The sequence below is a fragment of the Triticum aestivum genome, chromosome 2A, assembly GCF_018294505.1.
Source record: "Triticum aestivum cultivar Chinese Spring chromosome 2A, IWGSC CS RefSeq v2.1, whole genome shotgun sequence".
NCBI classification, from domain to species: Eukaryota; Viridiplantae; Streptophyta; class Magnoliopsida; order Poales; family Poaceae; genus Triticum; species Triticum aestivum.
Genome location: NC_057797.1, coordinates 118466627 through 118488479, shown reverse-complemented (window position 1 = coordinate 118488479; position 21853 = coordinate 118466627). Strand labels below are relative to the sequence as shown.

At 48.2% G+C, this 21853-nt stretch overlaps 2 protein-coding genes across 12 annotated transcripts; both read left to right on the top strand.

The window, feature by feature from the left end:
- Window positions 1–721: 721 nt before the first annotated feature.
- LOC123184976 (transcription factor WRKY19) lies at window positions 722–2080 on the top strand. The gene is made up of 2 exons (XM_044597002.1): window positions 722–1134; window positions 1237–2080. The coding sequence occupies exons 1-2, from the start codon at window positions 845–847 to the stop codon at window positions 1835–1837; spliced, it is 891 nt and encodes a 296-aa protein (XP_044452937.1). The 5' UTR covers window positions 722–844; the 3' UTR covers window positions 1838–2080.
- A 5808-nt stretch (window positions 2081–7888) lies between these two features.
- LOC123187891 (uncharacterized WD repeat-containing protein C2A9.03) lies at window positions 7889–14344 on the top strand. 11 transcript variants are annotated; one of them, XM_044599876.1, is made up of 11 exons: window positions 8391–8500; window positions 9217–9384; window positions 10820–10906; window positions 11412–11456; window positions 11766–11814; window positions 12703–12837; window positions 12920–13024; window positions 13096–13187; window positions 13278–13383; window positions 13471–13557; window positions 13649–14344. In XM_044599876.1, the coding sequence occupies exons 5-11, from the start codon at window positions 11782–11784 to the stop codon at window positions 14060–14062; spliced, it is 972 nt and encodes a 323-aa protein (XP_044455811.1). In that variant the 5' UTR covers window positions 8391–8500; window positions 9217–9384; window positions 10820–10906; window positions 11412–11456; window positions 11766–11781; the 3' UTR covers window positions 14063–14344. The 11 variants fall into 11 exon arrangements, with proteins under 11 accessions (XP_044455805.1, XP_044455811.1, XP_044455809.1 ...); XM_044599874.1 differs by having other exon boundaries at window positions 11766–12435; XM_044599870.1 differs by lacking the exons at window positions 11412–11456; window positions 11766–11814 and adding an exon at window positions 7889–8121.
- The last annotated feature ends 7509 nt before the right edge of the window (window positions 14345–21853 follow it).

The window sequence follows — 21853 nt, the reverse complement described above, 5'->3', positions numbered from 1 at the left end:
AAGCACACCCGGTCTTTTTACATAAGTACAACATGGGAAGGTTCACTCGGTATTAACCCTTAATTTTTGTAAAAGAAGTGAATCAACCTGTGGTTGGATGGTTATGATATCCCGGTCCACCAGGTTCAAGTCCTATACTCCCTTCGTCGGAAATACTTGTCCTAAAAATCAATGTACCTAGACCTATTTTAATTATAGATACATCCATTTTATCCATTTCTAAGACAAATATTTTCGGACGGAGGGAGTATTTGATATTGATGCTTGCATTATCCCTGGATTTATTTTAGGTTTTTGACGATGTTCGTTCAGTGGGAGCAGACGTTCCCGTCGACCGCGAAGCTCCTGTGCTGACTTCATAAAATCTCAAAATGTTATGCCGGCCTCCGGAGATGTGCTCATAGAGATAGGATGTGCGTGCATGCATTTATCTATATGCTTGTGTATGTAAGCAAATTCGATTATACTATATTTAAAAAAACTGTCAAAAAGAAAAAAAATAAAAGCCATCCATTTGACCATCTAAACATTTGGGCATACACCCCCGATAGAAAGTGTTTAATTCACGGGCAAAACGGCCCGCAGCTGCAAAACCCTACCCGTACCCGGCAAGGCAGCAACCAATCAAGTGGCAGTCCAAACAATCCCCATCCAGTCAAACAAATCCCCTCCACCTCACTTGACTTGAACCCTGCCGCTATAAGATGGCTCGTCTCCCCGCCTCTCACCAGTCACCACCACCGCCTCCTCTCCTGCACCTCGCGATCGAGAGATATCGCCGATCACTTCCTCGCTTCCTTCCTTCTCCTCCGCCGATCGAACGTGTTCTTCCGTGTCCGCGGCAATGGAGAGCGTGGAGGGAAACGGCGCCGGCCGCGGGAACCTGCAGCTTGTGGTGTCGGAGCTGTGCCGCGTCCAGGAGCTGGTGCGGCAGCTGGAGCTGCACCTACACGCGCCGGACGCCTCCATCGACCTGTGCCGCGCCCTCACCGCCGAGATCTTCGCGCTCACCGACCGGTCCATCGGCTTCGTCGCCGCCGCACATTTCCCCGACGCCCCGACGACGCCCTCCAGCACGTCCAGCTCCCTCAGCGGCGTCTCCGACCAGCCCTTCAGGACCAACACCAAGAAGAGGTAAAAACAAAGCCCATGCTCGAACAGAGCACCATTGGAATTGGATCATCCAAAATGCACCGAATTGTTGTTGAATTCTTGGTGTCTCGTGGTTCTTGGCAGGAAGGCGACGACGAGGTGGACGAGCCAGGTGAGGGTGAGTGCGGCCGGCGGCGCGGAGTGGCCCGGCGACGACGGCCACAGCTGGAGGAAGTACGGGCAGAAGGACATCCTCGGCGCCAGGCACCCGAGGGCCTACTACCGCTGCACCCACCGCAACTCGCAGGGCTGCCCCGCCACCAAGCAGGTGCAGCGCGCCGACCAGGACCCCGCGCTCTTCGACATCGTCTACCACGGCCAGCACACCTGCAGGCCAGGCGGCGGCGGCGGCGGGAGGAGGCCGCCGACGAACCACCACAACCCGCACGCGGAGAGCCTGCTGCAGAGCCTCAGAGCCGGCCTGACCGTGGACGCGGACCACGGCGCCCTGAACAACACCTCAGTCTCACCGCCGTCGATGGCCTCGCCTGTGGAGTCCGGCTCCAACGGTGGCCTGACCATGTCACCGTACCCGGTGCCGGCCGGCGCGTACACGGAGTGGCCGCTGGACGGCGACCTCCAGGAGGTGGTGTCGGCGCTCACAGCCGTGTCGGCCCCGAGCATGGACTGCCTTTTCGAGTTCGACCCGACCTTCGGCCTTGGTGCGCCCAACTTCTTCATGTGAGGACGACGAACAGAGCATCGAAGTGGAATTATATGACACTACCCAGCCCCTGCCTGTCCTTGGTAAGAGGGTAGAAGAACAGAGCATCAAAGTGCAGATTTAGGCACTAGGCAGAAAGCCTTAGGATATCTGAATAGTTATTTCTTTTCTTCTACTACAGTTTTGATTGGTTAGGTTCTGTTGATTTATTTTGTAAGGAAAGCAGAAAAAAATAAGGTGTTGAAATTCATCTTCTCCTGAATCCATGAACTGTATCCTGGAACTGTCCTTTAAAGCCCGCTATGTCTATGGACATTGGAGGAGTGTTCCTTTGTTGTGAAGGAAGTATCTGCTCCTTTTGTCAAGAACTTTTTTCTCTCGTAGAATCAAGTGTTCTGAGACTGGCAAGAAGAAACGTTGGAGCACATCAAATATAAACAGAGTGAGAAACACGTCCGGTTTCATGTTGTCAGACACTACTGTGAGAAAACAAGATGCACATTTGGAGGTCTCAATAAAGAAGCAAACTTCCAGAAATGCATTACCACAACAACTAGTGGTTACAATGACAGTCGCCAAAGTCCTAATCTGAGCTCGAGCTCAAATGTTCTTGACATGAACAGTAAAAATAGAAAAAAAATCAAAAACAATTCAAAAATTTCTGATTTTTCTTTTGGCAAACAATAAGAATTTTTTTCAGGTGCTCAAATTTTCTCATCATGGAAACACATTTGTGGAAGTCATGGCAAAAAGATAAAATCAGCTCCCCAAAATGCTTCTGAAAGTAGCATCTTCGAATCATCATTTTTTTGCCACGACTTCCACAAATGTAATTCCATGATGAAACTTTGCAAGCACTAATTTTTTTAATGTTTTCCAAAAAGAAAATCAGAATTTTTTTCTTCATCTCTACTCCTAATGGAGCAGTTGATAGTCTCGCTTTCAGGTTTTTTTTGTCCCACCTTCTATGGTTTTTTTGGTACCTCCTCCCACCTTCGCTGATTTTTTTCGTAGGTTATTTTTCGTCCCCTCCCCCACTTTATCGGTTTATTTTCGCGTCACCCTCTCACACAACGAAAAAAATCTGAACAGATCAGAACTTTCCATACTGGCGCAAGCTATTTAGTAATATAGAATCAATCACGAACAATCTCTAAAGATCAAATCTAAATTAATTAACCTTACCTTAAATTACTCAATCACATTAATTAAAAAAACAAATACTTGATTTTCAGAAAAATCGCTCAATCACATTAACCTTACCTTAACTCATGGATGGTAATCAATCTCCAAACAAAGGAAACAATACATCGATGGAGCAGTAAATAAACTCCCTTTCTTATGACATGTATATGATCTTTCCTTCCCTCTCCGTTGTCGAGCGTTCTTGATTCTCGAGGCCGATGTTTGGGCCGCGTCACTGCCTCGCGACGGTGCCGGAGGACGAGGACGGCAAGACCGGGTGCCGCGGCACCGCGTTGGCCGCGGCTGGTGAAGGGGGCGAAGAAAGGCGGCTTCCCTGGCCGTGGCCGTGGCCCTGGGAGTTGGTGCGGTGGAAGCGGCATTTGAAGGACCCGGCGTGGGTGGCCGTCACACAGACGCACTTGGAAGCGGGCCTGTGGCCCGCGCCGAACAGCGCCTACGCCGACCCGGGCCACCTCCTCCGCGTATTCTTGGAGCTGTGGCTGGCCGATTTACATGAAATTAATTCCCTCAGTTGTAGTGGCAAATATAATACACATAATCTATATTGTTATGCACTAGCGTGTGCGTGTGTGAAATAGATGGATTATGGTCCCGTACCCAATAAGATAGATGTGTGTGTGTGTGTTAGAGAGAGAGAGAGGAAGAGGGGGAGAGAGAGTTAGGAAGAGGGAGGGAGAGAGTGTGTGTGTGAGGATTTGATGATAAAAAAGATCGCCAATATCACTTGATATATATGAGAATATTAATATTGAATTTTTAAAATTAATGTGGCCCTATTACAACGCACGGGCGTTCTTCTAGTTTTTTCAATCTCACAGTTCATCCGGGCTCATTTCAGCCCGTGCTATGAAACCCTTTGTCCAGCCAGTCAGTGCTATATCTCGCTTACTATGAGACGCACCGTCAGCTCACCTACAGTACCGCATGAAATGAGCCAGCCCAACAACGTTTTCCAGTGGTTTTATGAATCTTCTACGGACCTGAATGGACCAGTTTGGAACCTTCATAGGAGCGGTTTTAGAAACCTTCCTCCCACTTTTAGGAAATTCCAGGTGTTATTTTTATTTTTTATATCTATTTTTTCTTTATATTTTCCTTTGCTTTGCTTTATTTCATATTTTAATCCTTCTTTTGTAAAAAGAAGGATCGAACATTTTTTTACATGTCATCAACATACCTTCAAATTGTGACAATAATTATTTACCTTTTCATAAAAAAATAAAAATGAGTGGACATTTTTGAAATGTTGTGAACATTTTAAAAAGTTATATGATAATTGTTTACGTTCTCATGAACATTTTTAAAACGTCAGATGTTTATGTGAGTGTTGTGAACATTTTTTATGTGCCACGAGCATTAAAAAAACATTCCATGAACAATCCTTTACAACGAGGTGTGAAGAAACATGTTGGTTTGGCCAAAACATTGAGGCCCTTGTCTTATGCCTACAAAGTTCGCAGATCCAATCTTCGATGCATACAACAACTCATTCTTCATCATCGAGTATCCAGACATCGTGCTTACTTTAAAAAACAACGAGATGTTCAAAACAAAAATTATATGGCATTTGATCGAACACCTGTAAGGTGTGGTGTCCGCCATGGACGGCGTTGGTAGGGGGAAGAGGGTACCTGGCTACAGCCGGATCCTGGGTGGACGGTGGCATAGTCCAAGGCGAGCATGCGAGTGGGTGAGGGATGCAAACGTCCGAGGATGCCTAGGCGGCGTCCGGAGAGGTGCAGCGGCGGGTGAGAAGGATGGTGCAGATGCAAAGTAAAGGAGAAGTAGGGCGGAGTGGAAGGAAAGTGGACCAGAAGAAGATTTGAGTGGGTCAGGGATGTCGGAGTCCTATGTCATGGCGGTTCGGACACACAGAGCCACCTCAGTTTGCATCCGGTTTGCGGCTATTCGGACAACTGGACTGGTCCGCAGATCAAGGGGTACCACGTTGAATGAGAAGTTGCGTCTGAACACTTTGTCCGGACGGTTGCTGGTCTTTTGAGGGTCCGTGTCGAAGATGCCTTTAATTTTTTTTGGACTTTACATCCTTTTCAAGTAGGTAGAGATAAATGTAGATATATAAATATAGATATATTCTTCTCGGGATTTCTTGGCAGGGAGGACAACGCCGGATGGTTTCAACGATACAATTATAGTCATGATCCCCAAGGTGGCCTCACCTGAGACGCTTTCCCAGTTCAGACCAATTAGTCTGTGCAATGTATTGTATAAAATCGCGTCAAAAACCTTGGCTAATAGGCTCAAGGTGGTGTTGCCGGTGTTGATTGCGGAGGAGCAAAGTGCGTTTGTCCCGAGAAGACTAATCACGGATAATGTTTTGGTGGCATACGAGTGCATTCATGCTATCAGGAAGAGGAAGAGGAGGAAGCCACTGTGTGCAATTAAACTTGACATGATGAAGGCTTATGACAGAGTGGAGTGGATCTTTCTGGATCAAGTTAATGACAAAATATGGTTTCTCTGCTCACTGGAGAGAGATGATCATGAGGTGTGTAATGACTGCGAGTTTCTCAGTGAAACTAAATGGTGCCTTATCTCGCAGATTCTTGCCTTCTAGGGGCCTTCGGCAAGGTGACCCGTTATCGCCTTATCTTTTTCTCTTCTGTGTTGAGGGCTTTTCAGCTTTGCTTAAACATGCCCAGGAGGAGAAGAGGATTAAGGGTGTATCGTTTGGGAGCACTGGCCCCACGGTCACTCATCTACTATTTGCTGACGACAGTATCGTTTTCGTGGAGGGATCCCAAGACAATTTCCTTTGTCTTCGCGCTATTTTGCAGGATTATGAAGTGGTGTCCGGTCAAAGAGTCAATTTGGAGAAATCTGCTATATTTTTTGGGAGAGATAGTGGCGATGAAGATAAAGAGCTACTTAAACAAACAATTGGCATAGCTTCTAAGGCTCTTGGGGAGAGATATTTGGGCCTACCAACGGTGGTGGGAAAATTCAAGGAAGGAACGTTTAAATACGTCAAGGAGAGTGCAAAGGGAAAAGTGTCAGGATGGAAGGGCCAAGGGCTGTCTAAGAAGGCCAGGGAAGTGTTGATCAAATCGGGACTTCAATCTACTCCTACTTTCACTATGAGCTGTTTTCAACTCGCAAAGAAAATGTGCGGGAACCTGTCATCTATTTCGTCTAACTTCTGGTGGGGTGAGGCTAATGGTGAGAAAAGAGTACAATGGATTGCATGGGATAAAATGTGCACTAGGAAGCAGGAAGGTGGTCTTGGTTTTAGGGATCCAGAAGCCTTCAATCAAGCACTACTAGCCAAGCAAGCATGGAGGATGCTGCAGATGCCAGAGTCATTGTGTGCAAGAGTTCTTAGAGCGAGATACTTCTCAGATAGCTCCATTCTCAGTGCCACTTGTCCGGCGGGGGGGGGGGGGGGGTCGTTCACGTTTAGGAGCATTCTTCATGGCCGAGATCTACTCTTGGAAGGACTGATTTGGAGAACTGGAGATGGCTCACAAGTGCGTATACATCATGATAATTGGATACCAAGAAAGGGCAGCCTGAAGCCACTGGGCCAGGTGTTTGTCCCGGGCATTACGAGAGTTGGGGACCTGCTGAATAACACAAGCACCGGATGGGACTAGGCTAAGGTTCAGAACATGTTCCCGCCGGCGGAGGCCCGTGAGATCTTGCAAATTTCAGTGGGGGGGCCGACTGTTGAGGACTATCTCGCATGGAACTATACGAGGGATGGTGTTTTCACTGTTAGATCGGCATACCACCTATGCATGGGTCTAAAACGAGCTAGGACTGGCGGCCCGGGGACGTCCTCCTCGGTGGAAGAGCATAGAGCATGGATGAATCTGTGGGATACGGTTGCCCCGGGCAGAGTCAAAATACATACATGGCGGCTTATTCGAAACGGGCTGGCGGTGGGTTTTGAGCTTCATAGGCGCAAGATTAAGCCTGGGGTGTTCTGTGTGGTGTGTGGAAGAGAGGAGACGAACATACACAGGTTTTGGAGATGCCCACATTCTGCAAAGTTTTGGAAGGTGTTGTACTCGGAATTGGGAGCACCGGCGGCGATCCCGCCGGAGTCAGTAAGCTCCCAGAGTGCACTAGCTCAATGGCTTCTATCATGGTTTGCTGAAGCGTCGGACGATGCTCGAGCTATAATGGTGCAGGTTTTATATGTGTTGTGGATGGCACGAAATAATGCGAGAGATGGGAGGAGGATAGAGGAAGCGGCGTACACGGCAGCCATGGTTAGGAGACTTATGGAAGAGTGGCAGAATGTTAACGGTAGAGCGAGCAAAGTTCCGTCACTAATCCCGGTCCAAAAGTGGAGTGTTCCAGAAGAAGGGTGGATCAAGGCGAATATTGATGGGGCATCTACTAAAGGAGGGGAGAAGGGGGCGGTGGTGTGGTTTTTAGGAATGAAGAAGGAGCTTTCGTCGCAGCAGCCTGCCACTACTACCCTATGGGCAGGGACCCAGCAATGGTAGAGCTCCAAGCTTGTAAGAGGGCAGTGCAACTCGCGGGGGATCTAAACTTCGCGAAATTACACCTTGAGATGGACTGCCTGGAGGTGGTACGCAAGCTGCAGAGTGAGGAAAATGATTTATCGGCGTTGGGACCTTTGATTAAGGAGGTGAAAAACATGCTGGCCACAAGGGACTGGAAGGTGACTTGGGTCCGGAGGACAGCGAATGGAGCTGCGCATGGGTTAGCAAAAGAGGGGGTGGTTAATAATCTTTGCAAAGTTTGGGTCAATGGACCCAGATTGTATTCTGCACATTATTGCGGCAGAAATTCCTGCTTTTTATGAATAAATTAAGACGTGGTAGACTAAAAAAAACCCGAGAAAAAAAAATAGAAATGGCGCGGGCTAGTTAACGCGGTGCTTTCCTTCCCTCGGCTCACGCACCGCTTTTCTCCTCCCCTTTCGCCACTTCCACCACCGGGATATTCTTTCCTGCTCGAAGACCAACGACCGGGGATATTTTCATCTCGCGCGCCGAATCCTCTCCGAATCCTGAGGGCTCCAGCCTCCAGGGACCTCCACCGCGATTCGAGATTCCGTGCCGGCCAGCAGGACCGCCCGCTGCAGGCCTCCGGCTCCCAGGGAGGTAAATCATCCGCCATAGGTGCTGCCGTCGGCGCGCGCGTTTTTCCGCCGATTATCTTTGGAGGGTTTGGTCTTGCTGCGTCCGAATGCGTGATCCCTCCCTCCCTCCCTGCCGCGCTGGGTTGCTCCGCTCGTCTCGGTGGTTTGGGAGGTTTTGGCCGGCCGCCGAGCTGCGCTTGCACGACTCTTGTTCGCAAGTTGCAGTCTTTTTCTCAGAGTTTCTCGATTCCTTTCTGGAATTCACGCGATTCTTGTGGTTTTCCTTGGCAGGGACGATGGCCGTGTACTTGAACGACGATTTGGAAGACCTGCAAGACGACCACTTCGACTCCGACGGGTTTGGCTTCTCCGGCGGCCGCGACGGCCATCCCTCAAGCCCGGTATGGTTAACCAAGTCTCACTACATGTACTCCCTCCGTTCCCAAATACTTGTCTTTCTAGGCATTTCAAATGGACTCAACATACGGATGTATGTAGACATATTTTAAAGTGTAGATTCACTCATTTTGCGCCGTATGTAGTCACTTGTTGAAATCTCTAGAAAGACAAGTATTTAGGAACGGAGGGAGTAATAATTTAGTAGTTCGTGTGTTGGTTCAATCCTTCAATACGGAAGCAGGTGGTTAATGGAGTGTTCTTACGTGCAGACCACACATTAATTCTGCTAAAGCTAAATAAAGCATGTTGGCAATTCAGCCACGGAATATGTAGGATAACATTTGCAAATCTTGCCGATGGCCCCACCTAGTGGAAATGGTTGGCACTAAAAGGAAATTTTAGTGCTAGATTAGCTTTTGGAGTGCCTGCCGAAATACAACAACATCACTATTGAGGTGGACATATGTGATGGCAACGAGCCAACAACTGGGACACCTACTAAATCATGATGTAGGAATGTGCGGATGGACATTTATGATTTCTAGTAATATTGTGCTAGTTTTCAATGGTGCAGTATAACATACAGATACTTGAGCCTTTCTAGATATGTTACTTTTTCTTTTTATTAGATTAGTCTGAATTATTTGGTTTGTCTGAACAATTGCATTCTTTCATTTGTTTAAAGGCCATTAAGACCTCAATTTTGTTCTTGTTGTAGAATAAGCATAAGAATGATACATCAGCCGTGCAGTACAGAAATGGAAAAGACATGCAAGGGATACCATGGGAGAGGTTAAAATACAGTAGAGATCAGTATCGCAAGATGAGGCTGGAGCATTACAAGAATTATGAGAACCTCGCGAGGTCACACCAGGGGTTTGATATGGTGAGATTTGGTGTTGTACAATTCAACACGAGTGGGATTGGTGCAAAGCTGTTTTTCTGCTTATCGCCCTTTTGACTCTTCATGCCAATTGTGATGATAGTTGTCATCTTCTTTCCTTGCTTATAAAGGTTGGGGTTGGTTGTGAGTTCACCTCTCCTTTTTCCACTATTACTCATGTGTGGGAACAATAACCTTAATTCGTTGCACATGGCAATGGCGGTGTTTACACGCCTTCCTGCTCCTGAAGGCATTGCTTGGAGTTGCTCGGATTTGATCTTCGGGGTAAAAACCTATGATCCGATCTTCAGTGGTTGAATCCAGCAGTGGCGGCGCGGTATGTCGTTCCCTTCCTAGGGGCGTTATTCTTGAAGTGGACCCGGGTATGGGCAGCCCGGTTGACAACTGACCTGAAAAACCAAGGCCCGCCTGGGTCAGGCTTGTCAATCGGGCCTAACTCGGGCCTCCTTTTGCAGTCCGGATGGTAGTTTGGGATGGGCTCAGGCTTCTATTTTTCTAGATTTCGGGCCGGGCTTGCATGTGCAAGTATTGAAAAGTGAATTTCAGGCTGGCTTTCGGGCTTCAGATTTGACTTTGGGCTGGGCTTGGGCTTGAGAAAAGAGGATAGTGCGGGCTGTTATTTTGAAGGCCGGGCTCTTACAAGCCCGGCCTGACACATGCTCAGGTTCATGTTGAAAAACCTCTCTCGCAGTTCTTGCTTTGCCAAGGGCGGTAGTTGGTGTTACCTGTTGCTGCGTGCTGCTGTTTGAGTTTTTTTTTGTAATAGGTTGCTGTGTGCATCCTCGATGTCTTGACTAGCTCTTGATATTATGTTGGTTGCAGAGGCCGGTATAATTGGTATTGTCTTGATATTAAAATATGTCCTTTATAAAAAAAAAGATTCTTCAACGCCTGCCCCATGCAAATCTGTCCTCGTATTTTTTGCTCTCTTTTAAACCCTGAGCCGCGCGATAGTCACACATCACCAATATTTTTTTGAAAATCTCCTAAGCTGATGGTCCAACTTCTCATCAATTTTTTTTGCTTCGTGGCAATGCACCGGCATTGTGCTAATGTTCCAATAAATGTGAGATAGCTCACTCTGTGTTAATCATATTCGTAAAATACTCTTGATTGTTTGGTTAGGTGTTACTAACTAGTACTAAGTATTAGCACCAAACGTGTTCCACTTCCATAAACACATGCTTTTTATGCAACCTTTTCACCTAAACTCTTTTATCACACCTTGCTAGTTGTCTCTTGACAAAAAATGGTCAGGTTTGTTTTGGTATCTAAGGTTCAACTATGGAGGTGATACTCCAAGCAAACAATACATCTTCCCATAATGCCATAAAGAATATTTGTTTGTTTGTTATATAGTTTAAATTCTTATGATAGCCTTTAGCTGTTTGACTTATCTCCTCCCCTCCTTCTCTAGGAGTGCAAACAAGTGGAGACAAATGACAGGTTCTATGATTTCTGCTTCAACACACGACTTGTCAAGCCAACGATAGTGCATTTTCAGGTACATTTCTCTTCCACTTTTCTAAGATATTTATTTTTGCATTGATATAAGAACCTTAACATCAAAGGTGTTAAACAACATGTTCAATTATTTAAAGAATTCCACAGAGTTTGTGATTGTTGCTCACTATAGTTAGCTCAATTTTCAATATTTTTTAAGGAAAAATATATGCACTCAAACTACGTGGAATGTTTTACTTTTCGGAAAAAAAATAGCACAAGCTGTTAATATGGCCGCCCACAGTTACTACATCATAATGCATTGCATTTTACTCCTCATATGCAGTAGAAGAACTTTCAGTATTCACCTCATTGTTTACCTTTACTAGTGCAAATATTTAACTGTTCCCTCTCTGTCCTTTCTTCGCTTATGTCTTCGGCTCCAAAAAGAAAAACAAGTATGAGGAAAACTTATACCAAAAGCATATAAATAATAACTGGTGAATGCATGACATATTCAAGTTATATTAGCGTTGTGCATTTTATGTTCTTACTCTGTTTTGTAGATGTTGTGAGATTCTTGAAGCTTTGACCGGTTTTGATTTCGTTAGGTGAAGCTTCTAATCTTCATTCGTGTTTATTCCTTTGGTATAGACTGCAACTATAGCGTAACAGTGAGTGCAGGTCATGTTATAAGTTGTGTCTGATCTGGTAACTGAAGCTGTAGTTTCATTTCTGCAATTAGCGGTCTTGTATATTAGGATAGAACTGCAATACAATGGATTCAACAGGGTTCTTAAGCAGGTGGTTGAGCATCCTCAGTGGCTGGCACTGTCATATGGCATCTTTGGAATATGATATGATAGGTTATTATAGCGAGGTTCGGTTAGATTATTCATATTCCTATTTCTTTTTCGCAGGTTGAACCTTAGAGAGATGCTAACAAAATTTTATGCAGGACTTCTTATGGTATTAACTTTGACCTACTAAAAGTCCTTGAATGCTACATCTTTTGCATTATTGGCCGAGTGAATTGTGTGTGCATGTCTTGCATTCTCGGAATACATTCGTCTGTTGATTATTGTACTATTTGACATTTTGATGTCATTTTATTTCCATGAACTCATTATCATGGTTATGGGTTCCGGTTCCTGAAAGAGGTTATCTGCTTATCCTCTTTTAAATTTCTATAAATAGTGTGCGGCTGCACCCGCACCGATGTGCAAAAAGTCTGCATTAGCCCTTGAACTTCTGTAAGGAGTTGAAAATATGGTCACTAACTCACCATAAACTGTTGCATTGGATTGTCTTCAGTTAGTTTCAGGTAAGATAACCAAATGCGTGTTCAGCTGTATGTTACTTACGATGGTTGGTGTTTTAGACATAGGTATTCCTTTAGCTACATCTTGAAATACTCCTAGGTCCTAACCATATTGGTGAAGAGTTACAGTCTGTAGTGGAGTTGGTCAAATGGGAGTGATGCCTAGAAATGTGCATGATTGTGTAGGAAGTTATTGGTCCTTCGGTTTGTGCAGTTTCAGACACAACTCACATTGCCAATCGGTATTCCAGCAAATTCTTATGGATACGGTAATGTGCTCTCATCTGCCGTTTTGCTAGGCCTTTTTTGTTCCCTTTCTTAATGCAGTCGTTTGTAAGATAATTTCAGTAATGTTGTAAGACCATAGAGAACATATGTTTCATTATCACTAAGCATGTCGTCAAGATCAAATTGTCAGTGTTTGGTTGCTACAATCAACTACGTTTTTTTTCCTTTTGGATAAACGGCACCTGCAAAGCATTGTTCACATTTTCTACTCCGAAGGCACTGACCATTCCTATTCTTGGTATCTTCAGCTAAGGAATCTTGTGTGGGCCACATCCAAGCATGATGTTTACATGGCACAGAACAATTCAGTGATGCACTGGTCTTCTCTTCTTCAAAGAGGGACAGAAGTGCTCCGCGTTGCAGGCCAAGTTGTTCCAAAGCAGGTTTGCATCTCTTCAAGGTGTGCCTTCTTTCTGTTATTTTTGTAGTATATCTAACTTGCGATCTATACTCTCTGCTTCACAGAAGGGGCATGGAGCTCAGACACTGTCCAGGGTGCAGATCAGCACAATGGCCCTAAAAGACAATTTCATGGTAGCAGGCGGTTTCCGCGGCGAACTGATTTTCAAGGTATAGTCTCAAGACGCGCTGAATTTTCAGCCATTTTATGTATCTTAGCTCATGAAATTGTTTCTCGACAGTATGTTGACAAGCCCGGGGTGGTATTCTGTACGAATGTCGCTGATAATAAAAATTCTGTCACGAATGCTGTAGATGTGTACGAGTCTCCCAGGTAAGAACTGTACAGTTTCGTCAATATTCTGATTCTGAATTTGTGGGCAATACGTGATCAACTATCGGATTTCCTGTTGTCAAAATGCAGCGGCGCTACTCGAGCGACGGCGGCCAACAATGACTGCACCGTCAAATTTCTTGATGCTGAGAGGTGCAGCCTGCTTAGTCGTTTTAATTTCCCGTGGTCAGTCAATGTGAGTTACTCTGAGCTCCTCCTCAGTAATCTTGAACTCTATTCTTGCTCCGGGAAGGTGAATCGAAAGTTGTCATGTCCTTCACAGAACACATCGGTGAGTCCTGATGGCAAGCTTCTTGCGGTTCTCGGCGACAGCTCCGACTGCGTGATCGCCGACGCTCAATCGGGCGAAGTACGCAACCGATCATCAGATCATATAGCCTCGAGTCCCCCTTCATTCCACCAGCAGAAAAACTGAGCATTGTTCTTGCTTACATTTGCAGGAGATAGCGACTCTCAAGGGGCACCTGGACTACTCGTTCTCATCGGCCTGGCACCCCGGCGGGAACGTCCTGGCGACGGGGAACCAGGACAAGACGTGCCGGCTGTGGGACACGCGCAACCTGTCGGCGCCGTTCGCGGTGCTGGGAGGGAGGATCGGCGCGGTCCGGGGCCTCCGGTTCTCGTCGGACGGGCGGTTCCTGGCGGCGGCGGAGGCGGCGGACTTCGTCCACGTGTACGACGCGCGGGCCGGCTACGGCGCCGCGCAGGAGATCGGCCTGTTCGGGGAGATCGCCGGCGTGGCGTTCAGCCCGGACGCGGGCGCGCTGTTCGTCGGGGTGGCCGACCGGGCCTACGGCAGCTTGCTCGAGTTCGGCAGGCGGGGCCGGCACGCTTACCTGGACTCGTACCTGTGACTGAGTGGAACAGTCATGTCGACCGTGTCGCTGCCGCGCGTCGAGCTAGATGCCTAGATGTGTGTATAGTGCTCCATATGGCAAGTGGTGGTTTCAGTTCTGTATATGCGGAGTGGTACTAGTTAAAAGATGCTACGGTGCAACTGGATTACAGATGGTACATGATTTGGACTGACCCTGATTCGAAAGTCAGCAGGTACTACAGAATATGGTTCGCGTGTGAAGCCGCGTGAGAAGAGTTTAGTCTTTTCGACCTCTTCCAATGGACGGGTGATTAGATGAGGTGCTAAGAGCAACTCCAACGGACCGACCCAAACGGACGGCATATTTGTTTGTTTTTGTCCGTTTGGGTCGGCCGCCTGCCCGGCGTTTGTCCAGTTTTGTATTTGGGTCGGCAGTGCGCCCAACGCACCGACCCATTTTATGTCGGCCATGTCTCACTATGTCGGCATTATGCCAGCATCGGCATACAATGCCGGCTTCAGAAAATATCGTCATAGTTCATGCTGTCGCACTCGTCAGCCGATCGACACACATGCCAGCACATAAAAAAGGGTGGGACTTGCGTTCGACCACGCCATCGCGGGCCCCGTGGTCATGCCAGCACACTTGTCGGCATAAAAAAGACGGCGCTCGCCGCCATAGATCACTCGTCGTCGAACTTGAGCATGTCAGCCCGCATCTTCTCGAACCATGGCCTATTCCTTGGCGACACGGTGTTGAGATCCACCTTCATGATCTCCACCCCGGTCATCATGCTCGCGAGAGCCACTTCTTTGGCCTTCGTCTTGGCGTTGGCGGCCTCGATCTCTACCATCTTGGCTTGCTTCTCCGCGTTCATCTCAAGCCTCCTTCTTTTGATCTCCATGAAAGCGTCCATTTGCTCCGCCTTGAAACGTCAACACTCCTCCTCCCTTGAGTCCTTCTTGTTCATCATGCCCTCCACGCTTGCAATCAAGGCGTTGGATGCCGCATCCCGCTTGTCCTCCTTCTTGGAGTTGGTCTTCCCCCGCGGCCGTGCCGGCTCGCACTCCCCAACCTCCTCCACGGCTTTCTTCCCCCCACGCGACTTGAGGGCGGCATATTGCGCCTTGAACTTCTCCTTGTCCTTGATGACCCGAAAGCAATGGGAGAGGTTGAAGCACTTGTCGTTGTGTTGAACCTTGAATGCCTCCAAAGCTTGAAATGCCTACAAAATGTTTTCATGCAAGCATATGGGCAAATGATATGCAAATTAACACGCAAGCATGAACTTGATGACACAAAAGAGAGCGGCTTGCTAGCATACCATGTCTTGCATGCCGGCCGCTCACGGGGCGGGCCTTGATGCTCTCAAGAGTGGCGCAAAACTTTTTGCATTCTTATTGGATCACCCTCCATCGCGGGCGTTGGTGACCTCTTGCTGCGCGGCGGCGGAGATGGCGGCCTGCGCGGCGGCCTCATCCCTCGCGTTCGCGGCGTGCCTCCAGTCCTTCCTCTTGGCTGACTCCCTTGCCCGCTGTGCGGGCTTCAGCGGCTTCTTTGGCTTGGCCGCGGCAGCGGTCTTGCACGGGGCACAAGGCTTGCCTTTCCCGGCGGGGGCGGTGGCGCCGGATGAGGCGAGGGAGGCGAGGCCGGTGGCGGCGTTGAGGTCGATGGCGTCCTCCATGGCGGGGTGTGGGGTGGGAGCACGCAGGCGAGAGGGTTTCGGGGGGGGGATGGGGAAAATGGTGGTGGCTATCACCGACCGGCGCGCCCGGGGAGAGGAGTTGGCGCGCGTGCGTCCGTCTCATGTCTGCGCCGATGCAAATTCGGCTCAAAAATGGGCCGGGAGTGGGTCGGCAGGCGGACGCCAAGCGGATGCGCGTCCATTTGGGTCGGCGCGTTGGGCCAACTTTTGTGTCTGCGCCGACCCAAACGGACGCCAGCGGATGAAATGGGTCGCCCGAGTTGCTCTAAGGGCATTAAATACTTTAGCAATGGTAGTCCCCAATGCATAGGTGCTTAACTTGTTTGCTAAGCTCCCTTCATTTAATGACTTAGCTAGTACTAAACTCTTTCATGCATTGATGAACTTGCTCCATTTTAATATTTTGTCTAGGTTCACGCGCTTGGCATTGGTTCTTCCTAGGTCATCAAATCAATCTCTCTCCTCTTAATTGTCTTGCCACATCAAATTTTTCGCCTACATGACATGCTTAGCACCTGTACAAGGTGGAGCATTGGGAGGGGCCTTCTTTAGGGGTGTCTAGTCTTTTGATGACTGTGGTGCTTTGGGAATAGATACCTTCCAACTTAGGGTGCGGTTGGTAGGCTGCACACGAGCAATGCTATATCTACGTGATTTATTTACGTAATGTTACTGATTTGGAGGACTATCATTAGTCATCAGGGGCGCATGGGCCCACCCTAAAAATCCCCGCGGGGGGTGGGGGTGGAGGGGATGGGGAGTTTTGATTAGTGGAGAAGGAAGGTGTGCAAAGTTACGTAGAACTCATACGTAAGTGTAGCATTTTTGACTGCATACAACCCAACCAGACCCGGGCGAGTTGAAAAATGTCTGTTTAGTTGCATGCAAGGAGGCTTGGTTCACATCGGCATGATACGAAGCACCCCAGAGTCTGGCTCGCTGGGAATGCTTGAATCGGCCGTTTCCAGCGAGTCAGGCTGACTCGAGCGCAAAAATTGGTCCCAGCGTAGGGCGCAAGTGCAGGGGGGACTCGGCCGGAGATGGCGGGAGAAGGAAATCAATAGAGACAAGATGGAGCGAAATATATTCTCATCCCCTCCCCCCATTTACTCGCTCATCCCTTGCTCTAGGACAAGGCGTTCCTCTCTTCTTTGCACTGGTGGTGGCGACGACTCAGATCTGTGGAAGCGGCGGCGATAGTAGCACTCTCCGGCAGCACTAGCGGAAGCGGAAGCGGCCTCTCCCCTTCTTCTTCGACATCATCTGGCCATCCTCGTCTCAGCCATCCCCTCCTCCCCCTGACCGCAAAGTTGGTGAGCAGCATAAGACCCTCCTCCTTTGTTAGGTTGTTTGTTAGGATCGTTTAGGGTCAATTGCGCCATTACTGACCGCACCATGGATGTCGCTTAGGTTCTGGATGAACGGATGAAGATTGTAGTTCATGCAACAACGCTCATAATTGTGGTTCATGCATGGATCATGTTGGTCGATAAGAGAAGTGTTCGTCGGAATGACAAGCCCCTCATCTGGTATGGTCCGATGTTAATTCGGGATCGGAAGAAGATAAGAATCTGAATTACATCTACAACTTCAAAGATTATAAGCTTTGTGGATGCTTCGAATGAAAAGAGCACCTTGTGCAGATGTTCAGGAGCAGGGGGCTGCTACAAGATAACATCCACACCACTGTGGAAGAGCAAGTTGCCATGTTCCTCCATGTTGTAGGTCATAACCAGAGGTTCGGGGTTATGCACAACACGTCCAGGAGATCAATGGGGACCATTTTCAAGTACTTCAGGCAAGTGCTCTATGTTGTTGGGGAACTTAGAGGAGTTGATCGGGTCACCAACTGCCCGGACTCCTAGCAAGATCCGCACTAGCCCAAGATGGTATCCATACTTCAAGGTGAGCATTGATAGTATGCAGTTCATGCCTTGATATGATGTTATTGTTCTGCTATAGTCATAACACCATCTTATAATGCCATTTCAGGATTGCATTGGGGCAATAGATGGTACTCTTGTCACTGCCAGAGTACCAAGATCACAATCTGCAGCATACAGGGGGAGGAAGCACTACATAGGTCAGAATGTGCTTGCTGCTGTTGACTTCAATCTAAAGTTCACATATGTGCTGGCTGGATGGGAAGGATCAACACATGATGCTAACATTCTAAGTGACAACATGAGTAGACCTGATGGCATCAACATCCCCGATGACAAGTTCTACCTACAAGATGCTGGCTATGCATGCCGGGCAGGTGTTCTTCCATCCTTCAGGAAAACTAAGTACCATCTGAACGAGTTATCTGGTAGGAACTATCCTAGGACTTCTCAGGAACTGTTCAATCTCAGACACTCCAGCCTTAGAGTTACAGTTGAGAAGGCATTTGAACCTTGAAGAATAAGTTTAAGACCCTGGATCAGAAGCCATTCCACCCTTACCCTGCCCAAGTTAAGATTATTCTTGCATGTTGCATCATTCATAACTGGATCCTACAATGGGGTTATGATGAACTTGTGCCAGATGAGGAATATGCGACGACTGATGAGGTGGTCAGCTCCGGCCATGGTGTGGAGACATTTGACAATGAAGTGTGGAAAAACAAAAGGTTGGAGTGGGCTCAAACAATGTGGGACAACAGAGGTCAGTTAAGGATCTAAGGGCATCTCCATCCGCGCCCCCAAAAGGCCCCCCAGGCCACTTTTTCGGCGCCGACGACGAAAAAATGGCCCAGTCGCGCCCCCAGGACGCCCAATATCGCCGGTTCGGACATTTTTTCCGCTCGGCGGTCACAGGCCGAACCCGGCGCGCTGGGGGCTCCGGCGCTAGGGAAAAGCACGCCTGGCCCACACCGACAGGGGAAAAGTCAAGGTTTTCTTCCCCCGACTCGCCTCGCACCCCCCGCGCCCTCGGCCACCACTAGCTATATCCCGGCGACGGCCGCCTCCCTACTCCGCTAGATAGCCATTCCTCGCCGGAAAATAGCAGCGCTTCGCCGCGGCAGCCCCTCCCACAGCAGCTGGGCGTTTCTGGCCGCCGTTTCTGGCCGCGGAGGCGCGGTTTAACGGTGGGTACACGCCCACCGAGCGCAAGGTGTTCGGCGTTTTGCCTGTCTCGGCGATGGACTCGGATGAGGAGGAAGAGCTCGCCGCGCTGCTGGAGGAGGAAGCCGCGGCCGACGTCTAGGAAGAAGAGCATCTCATGGTGCTCGTCGCCCTCGCCCAGCTACTGGCGAGCAATGAAAAGCCGCGGCGAGGTGGCTCGGTGCCGGGGCGGGTGAAAGCAAAGAACCGGCATCGTCTCCAGGGCTACTGCATGCTCTACTCCGACTACTTCGCCGATGCTCCACTTCATGGCGAGAGAACATTTCGGTGCCGTTATTGGATGAGCCGAAAGCTCTTCCTCAGGATTGTGAATTCCATCCGGAAGTTCGACAACTACTTCAAGTGCAAGATGGATTGCACTGGCGCTCTTGGATTCACCTCCATCCAGAATGTACGACAGCGATGAGGATGCTTGCATATGGAGCTCCCAGTGATTCACTCGACGACTATGGGCGCATGGCCGAGTCCACCAGCATAGAGTGTTTCTACAAGTTCTGTCGGGCAGTGGTGGCAGTGTTTGGGCCACAATACTTGAGAACACCCAATGCGGAAGACACTGCTCGGATCCTAGCCCAGAATGCAGCAAGAGGATTTCCTGGGATGCTTGGAAGCATCGACTGCATGCATTGGAAATGGAAGAATTGCCCATTTGGTTGGCAGGGGATGTACAAAGGCGCCAAAGGCGGTTGCAGTGTGGTGCTTGAGGCGGTAGCCACACAGGACCTTTGGATTTGGCACTCCTTCTTTGGTATGCCAGGAACTCACAATGACATCAACGTGCTGCAGTGCTCTCATGTTTTTGCCAAGCTCGTTGAGGGACATTCTCCTCCGGTGAACTTCGAGATCAATGGGCACCAATACAACAAGGGGTACTATCTAGCTGACGGCATCTATCCGAGATGGTCGACATTTGTGAAGACGATCTCAAACCCTGTGGCAGGAGGCAAGAACGCCTGGTTTGCGAAGCTTCAGGAGGCTTGCAGGAAGGATGTCGAGCGGGCATTTGGTGTGCTCCAATCTCGATTTGCTGTTGTTCGGTACCCCGCTCAGACCTGGTCCAAAGATCAAATGTGGGAGATTATGACTTGCTGTGTCATCTTGCACAACATGATCATCGAGAGCGAGCAAGAAGACCCAATGTTTGACACTGAACCATACTACAGGCAGGGTCCTCTAGCCGAAGTTGATCACCAGCTACCGGCAACTTGGACTGCCTATCTCAGTATGCGTCAGGAGATCCGAGACCCACAGGTGCATCATCAACTGCAGAAAGATGTGATTGGGCACCTATGGTGGCTCAAGGGGGACGCCGTGTGATGAAATACGAGTTTTTATTTGTTGAACTATATAATTTGTATTGAACTATTTGTTGTTGTACTATTTTGTTGAAGTATTTGATTTTTCTGTGATGAAATATGTGATAAGAAATAATTGTGTTGATAATTGAATGCCGAGACACGGCGAAACCACGCCGAATATGGGCCTATTCTCGTCCATATGGGCCGTTTATTCGCCGAAATTGGGCTGCAAAGTGGGCCAATTTCGACGTCTGGGGGCGATCTGGGGGCGACGACTGGACGCACAACCGCCCCCAGCGCCGAGTGTATCGCCGGCTCGCCCCCAGGGGGCGATTTTTATGCGTCCTGGGGGGGCCAACGGCTGGAGATGCCCTAAAGAAGTGACAACAACATAAGACAAAAAGAAGAAGCAATACAACAGCAACAGAAGAAACAACAACAGAATAAAAAAAGAAAGAGGATGGACTTCCACCTAGTTAGCAACGTTGAACTTTGCCATATTTAGTCATATGGTCCATAATAATTTGTACTGCCATTTTTTAGTTGTTAGGATAAGTCGTCATTTGTTTCCTAGTTAGGACAAGACTATGTTCGATGTGTGTGGTAAGGTCATTACAATTGAGAAGTGGTGATCACACCTTATGCATTTGTAACCAAACACCGTATTGTTTGTCTAACACTAGTGACCCATGCAACTAAACTGCGTGCTAGAAATTACTTCCCTGACGCAGACGACTAAAATACATGTAGATATTGATTTTTAGATTGCATTAGCTCAAACAGGTTTAACTGGAACACATATGTAAAATGGCCTAAAATAGAGATATCAATCAAACGCGCCCTTGGCAACTACAGTTCTTCCTTTGTTGTTTTGAGCTGAACTACGGTTGCTTTGGTTTTCATATGATTGACGCGAATCATCGTTTCTTCTGTTTTGCCGGCCAAGGGAATATCAGCACATTGCAAGTCATCTCTAGTCTGGTTTATCTTTTTGCGAACGTCTCTAGTCTGGTTTATAAGGAATAAAAACACGCATTATTTGCTTCCAGAGAGCTACACTGGCTGGTGCTCTGTCCCGCCATTCCTCCGATACGGACTCAACCTGCGGAACTGCAAAAATGTAAGGTGTATTATTACATGGTGTTTATTAGATTCATGCTTCAATCAACTCATTCAAAAAGTCCAAACCGCTGAAACAAGCAATATATTTCAACACAGCCGTCATGTGGAGGCTGATTCTAAATTATTCATGCTTCAATTAACTCATCCAGAAGTTCAAATTGACAAAAAGACGGACAATATATTTCAACAGTGTTAGGCGGCATGCGGAACTAGATTGTCATTTCGATTGCCAGGTGACAGTACTAACATTCCGCATGTCACCGTTTTTTTATCCCAATGCAGAAACGAATGGATTGTCGGCGTATTACGGCAGGGTGGGCAGGAAGAAACTTGTATGGATCGTCGCCTCTCTCGAGCAGTACACTTTTTGGTGGAGGGCTTCTTGCGATTGCGAAACTGTCGCTCGAGCGATAGATACTTGCACTGAACGCGAAATCTAGCAGAAAAGAAGCAGCGGGTCAACGGATACCTAATGTTTGGCGAAGAGCATGTACAGGGGGTGGGGGGCTTCTCCATTATTTTCTTTGCAATAGAAACATGCCACCTTCCGTCGTTGGTGGCTTTCCACGACGATCGGGAGTGCACCGACTGCCAG

Bases quoted from the DNA above. Each gene is read 5' to 3' on its own strand.
- LOC123184976 (XM_044597002.1), top strand. From the start codon at position 845: ATGGAGAGCGTGGAGGGAAACGGCGCCGGCCGCGGGAACCTGCAGCTT. The intron at 1,135-1,236 runs GTAAAAACAAAG...GGTTCTTGGCAG, and splicing joins AGGACCAACACCAAGAAGAG to GAAGGCGACGACGAGGTGGA.
- LOC123187891 (XM_044599870.1), top strand. From the start codon at position 8,396: ATGGCCGTGTACTTGAACGACGATTTGGAAGACCTGCAAGACGACCAC. The intron at 8,501-9,216 runs GTATGGTTAACC...TTCTTGTTGTAG, and splicing joins ACGGCCATCCCTCAAGCCCG to AATAAGCATAAGAATGATAC. The intron at 10,907-12,702 runs GTACATTTCTCT...TGGTATCTTCAG, and splicing joins CAACGATAGTGCATTTTCAG to CTAAGGAATCTTGTGTGGGC.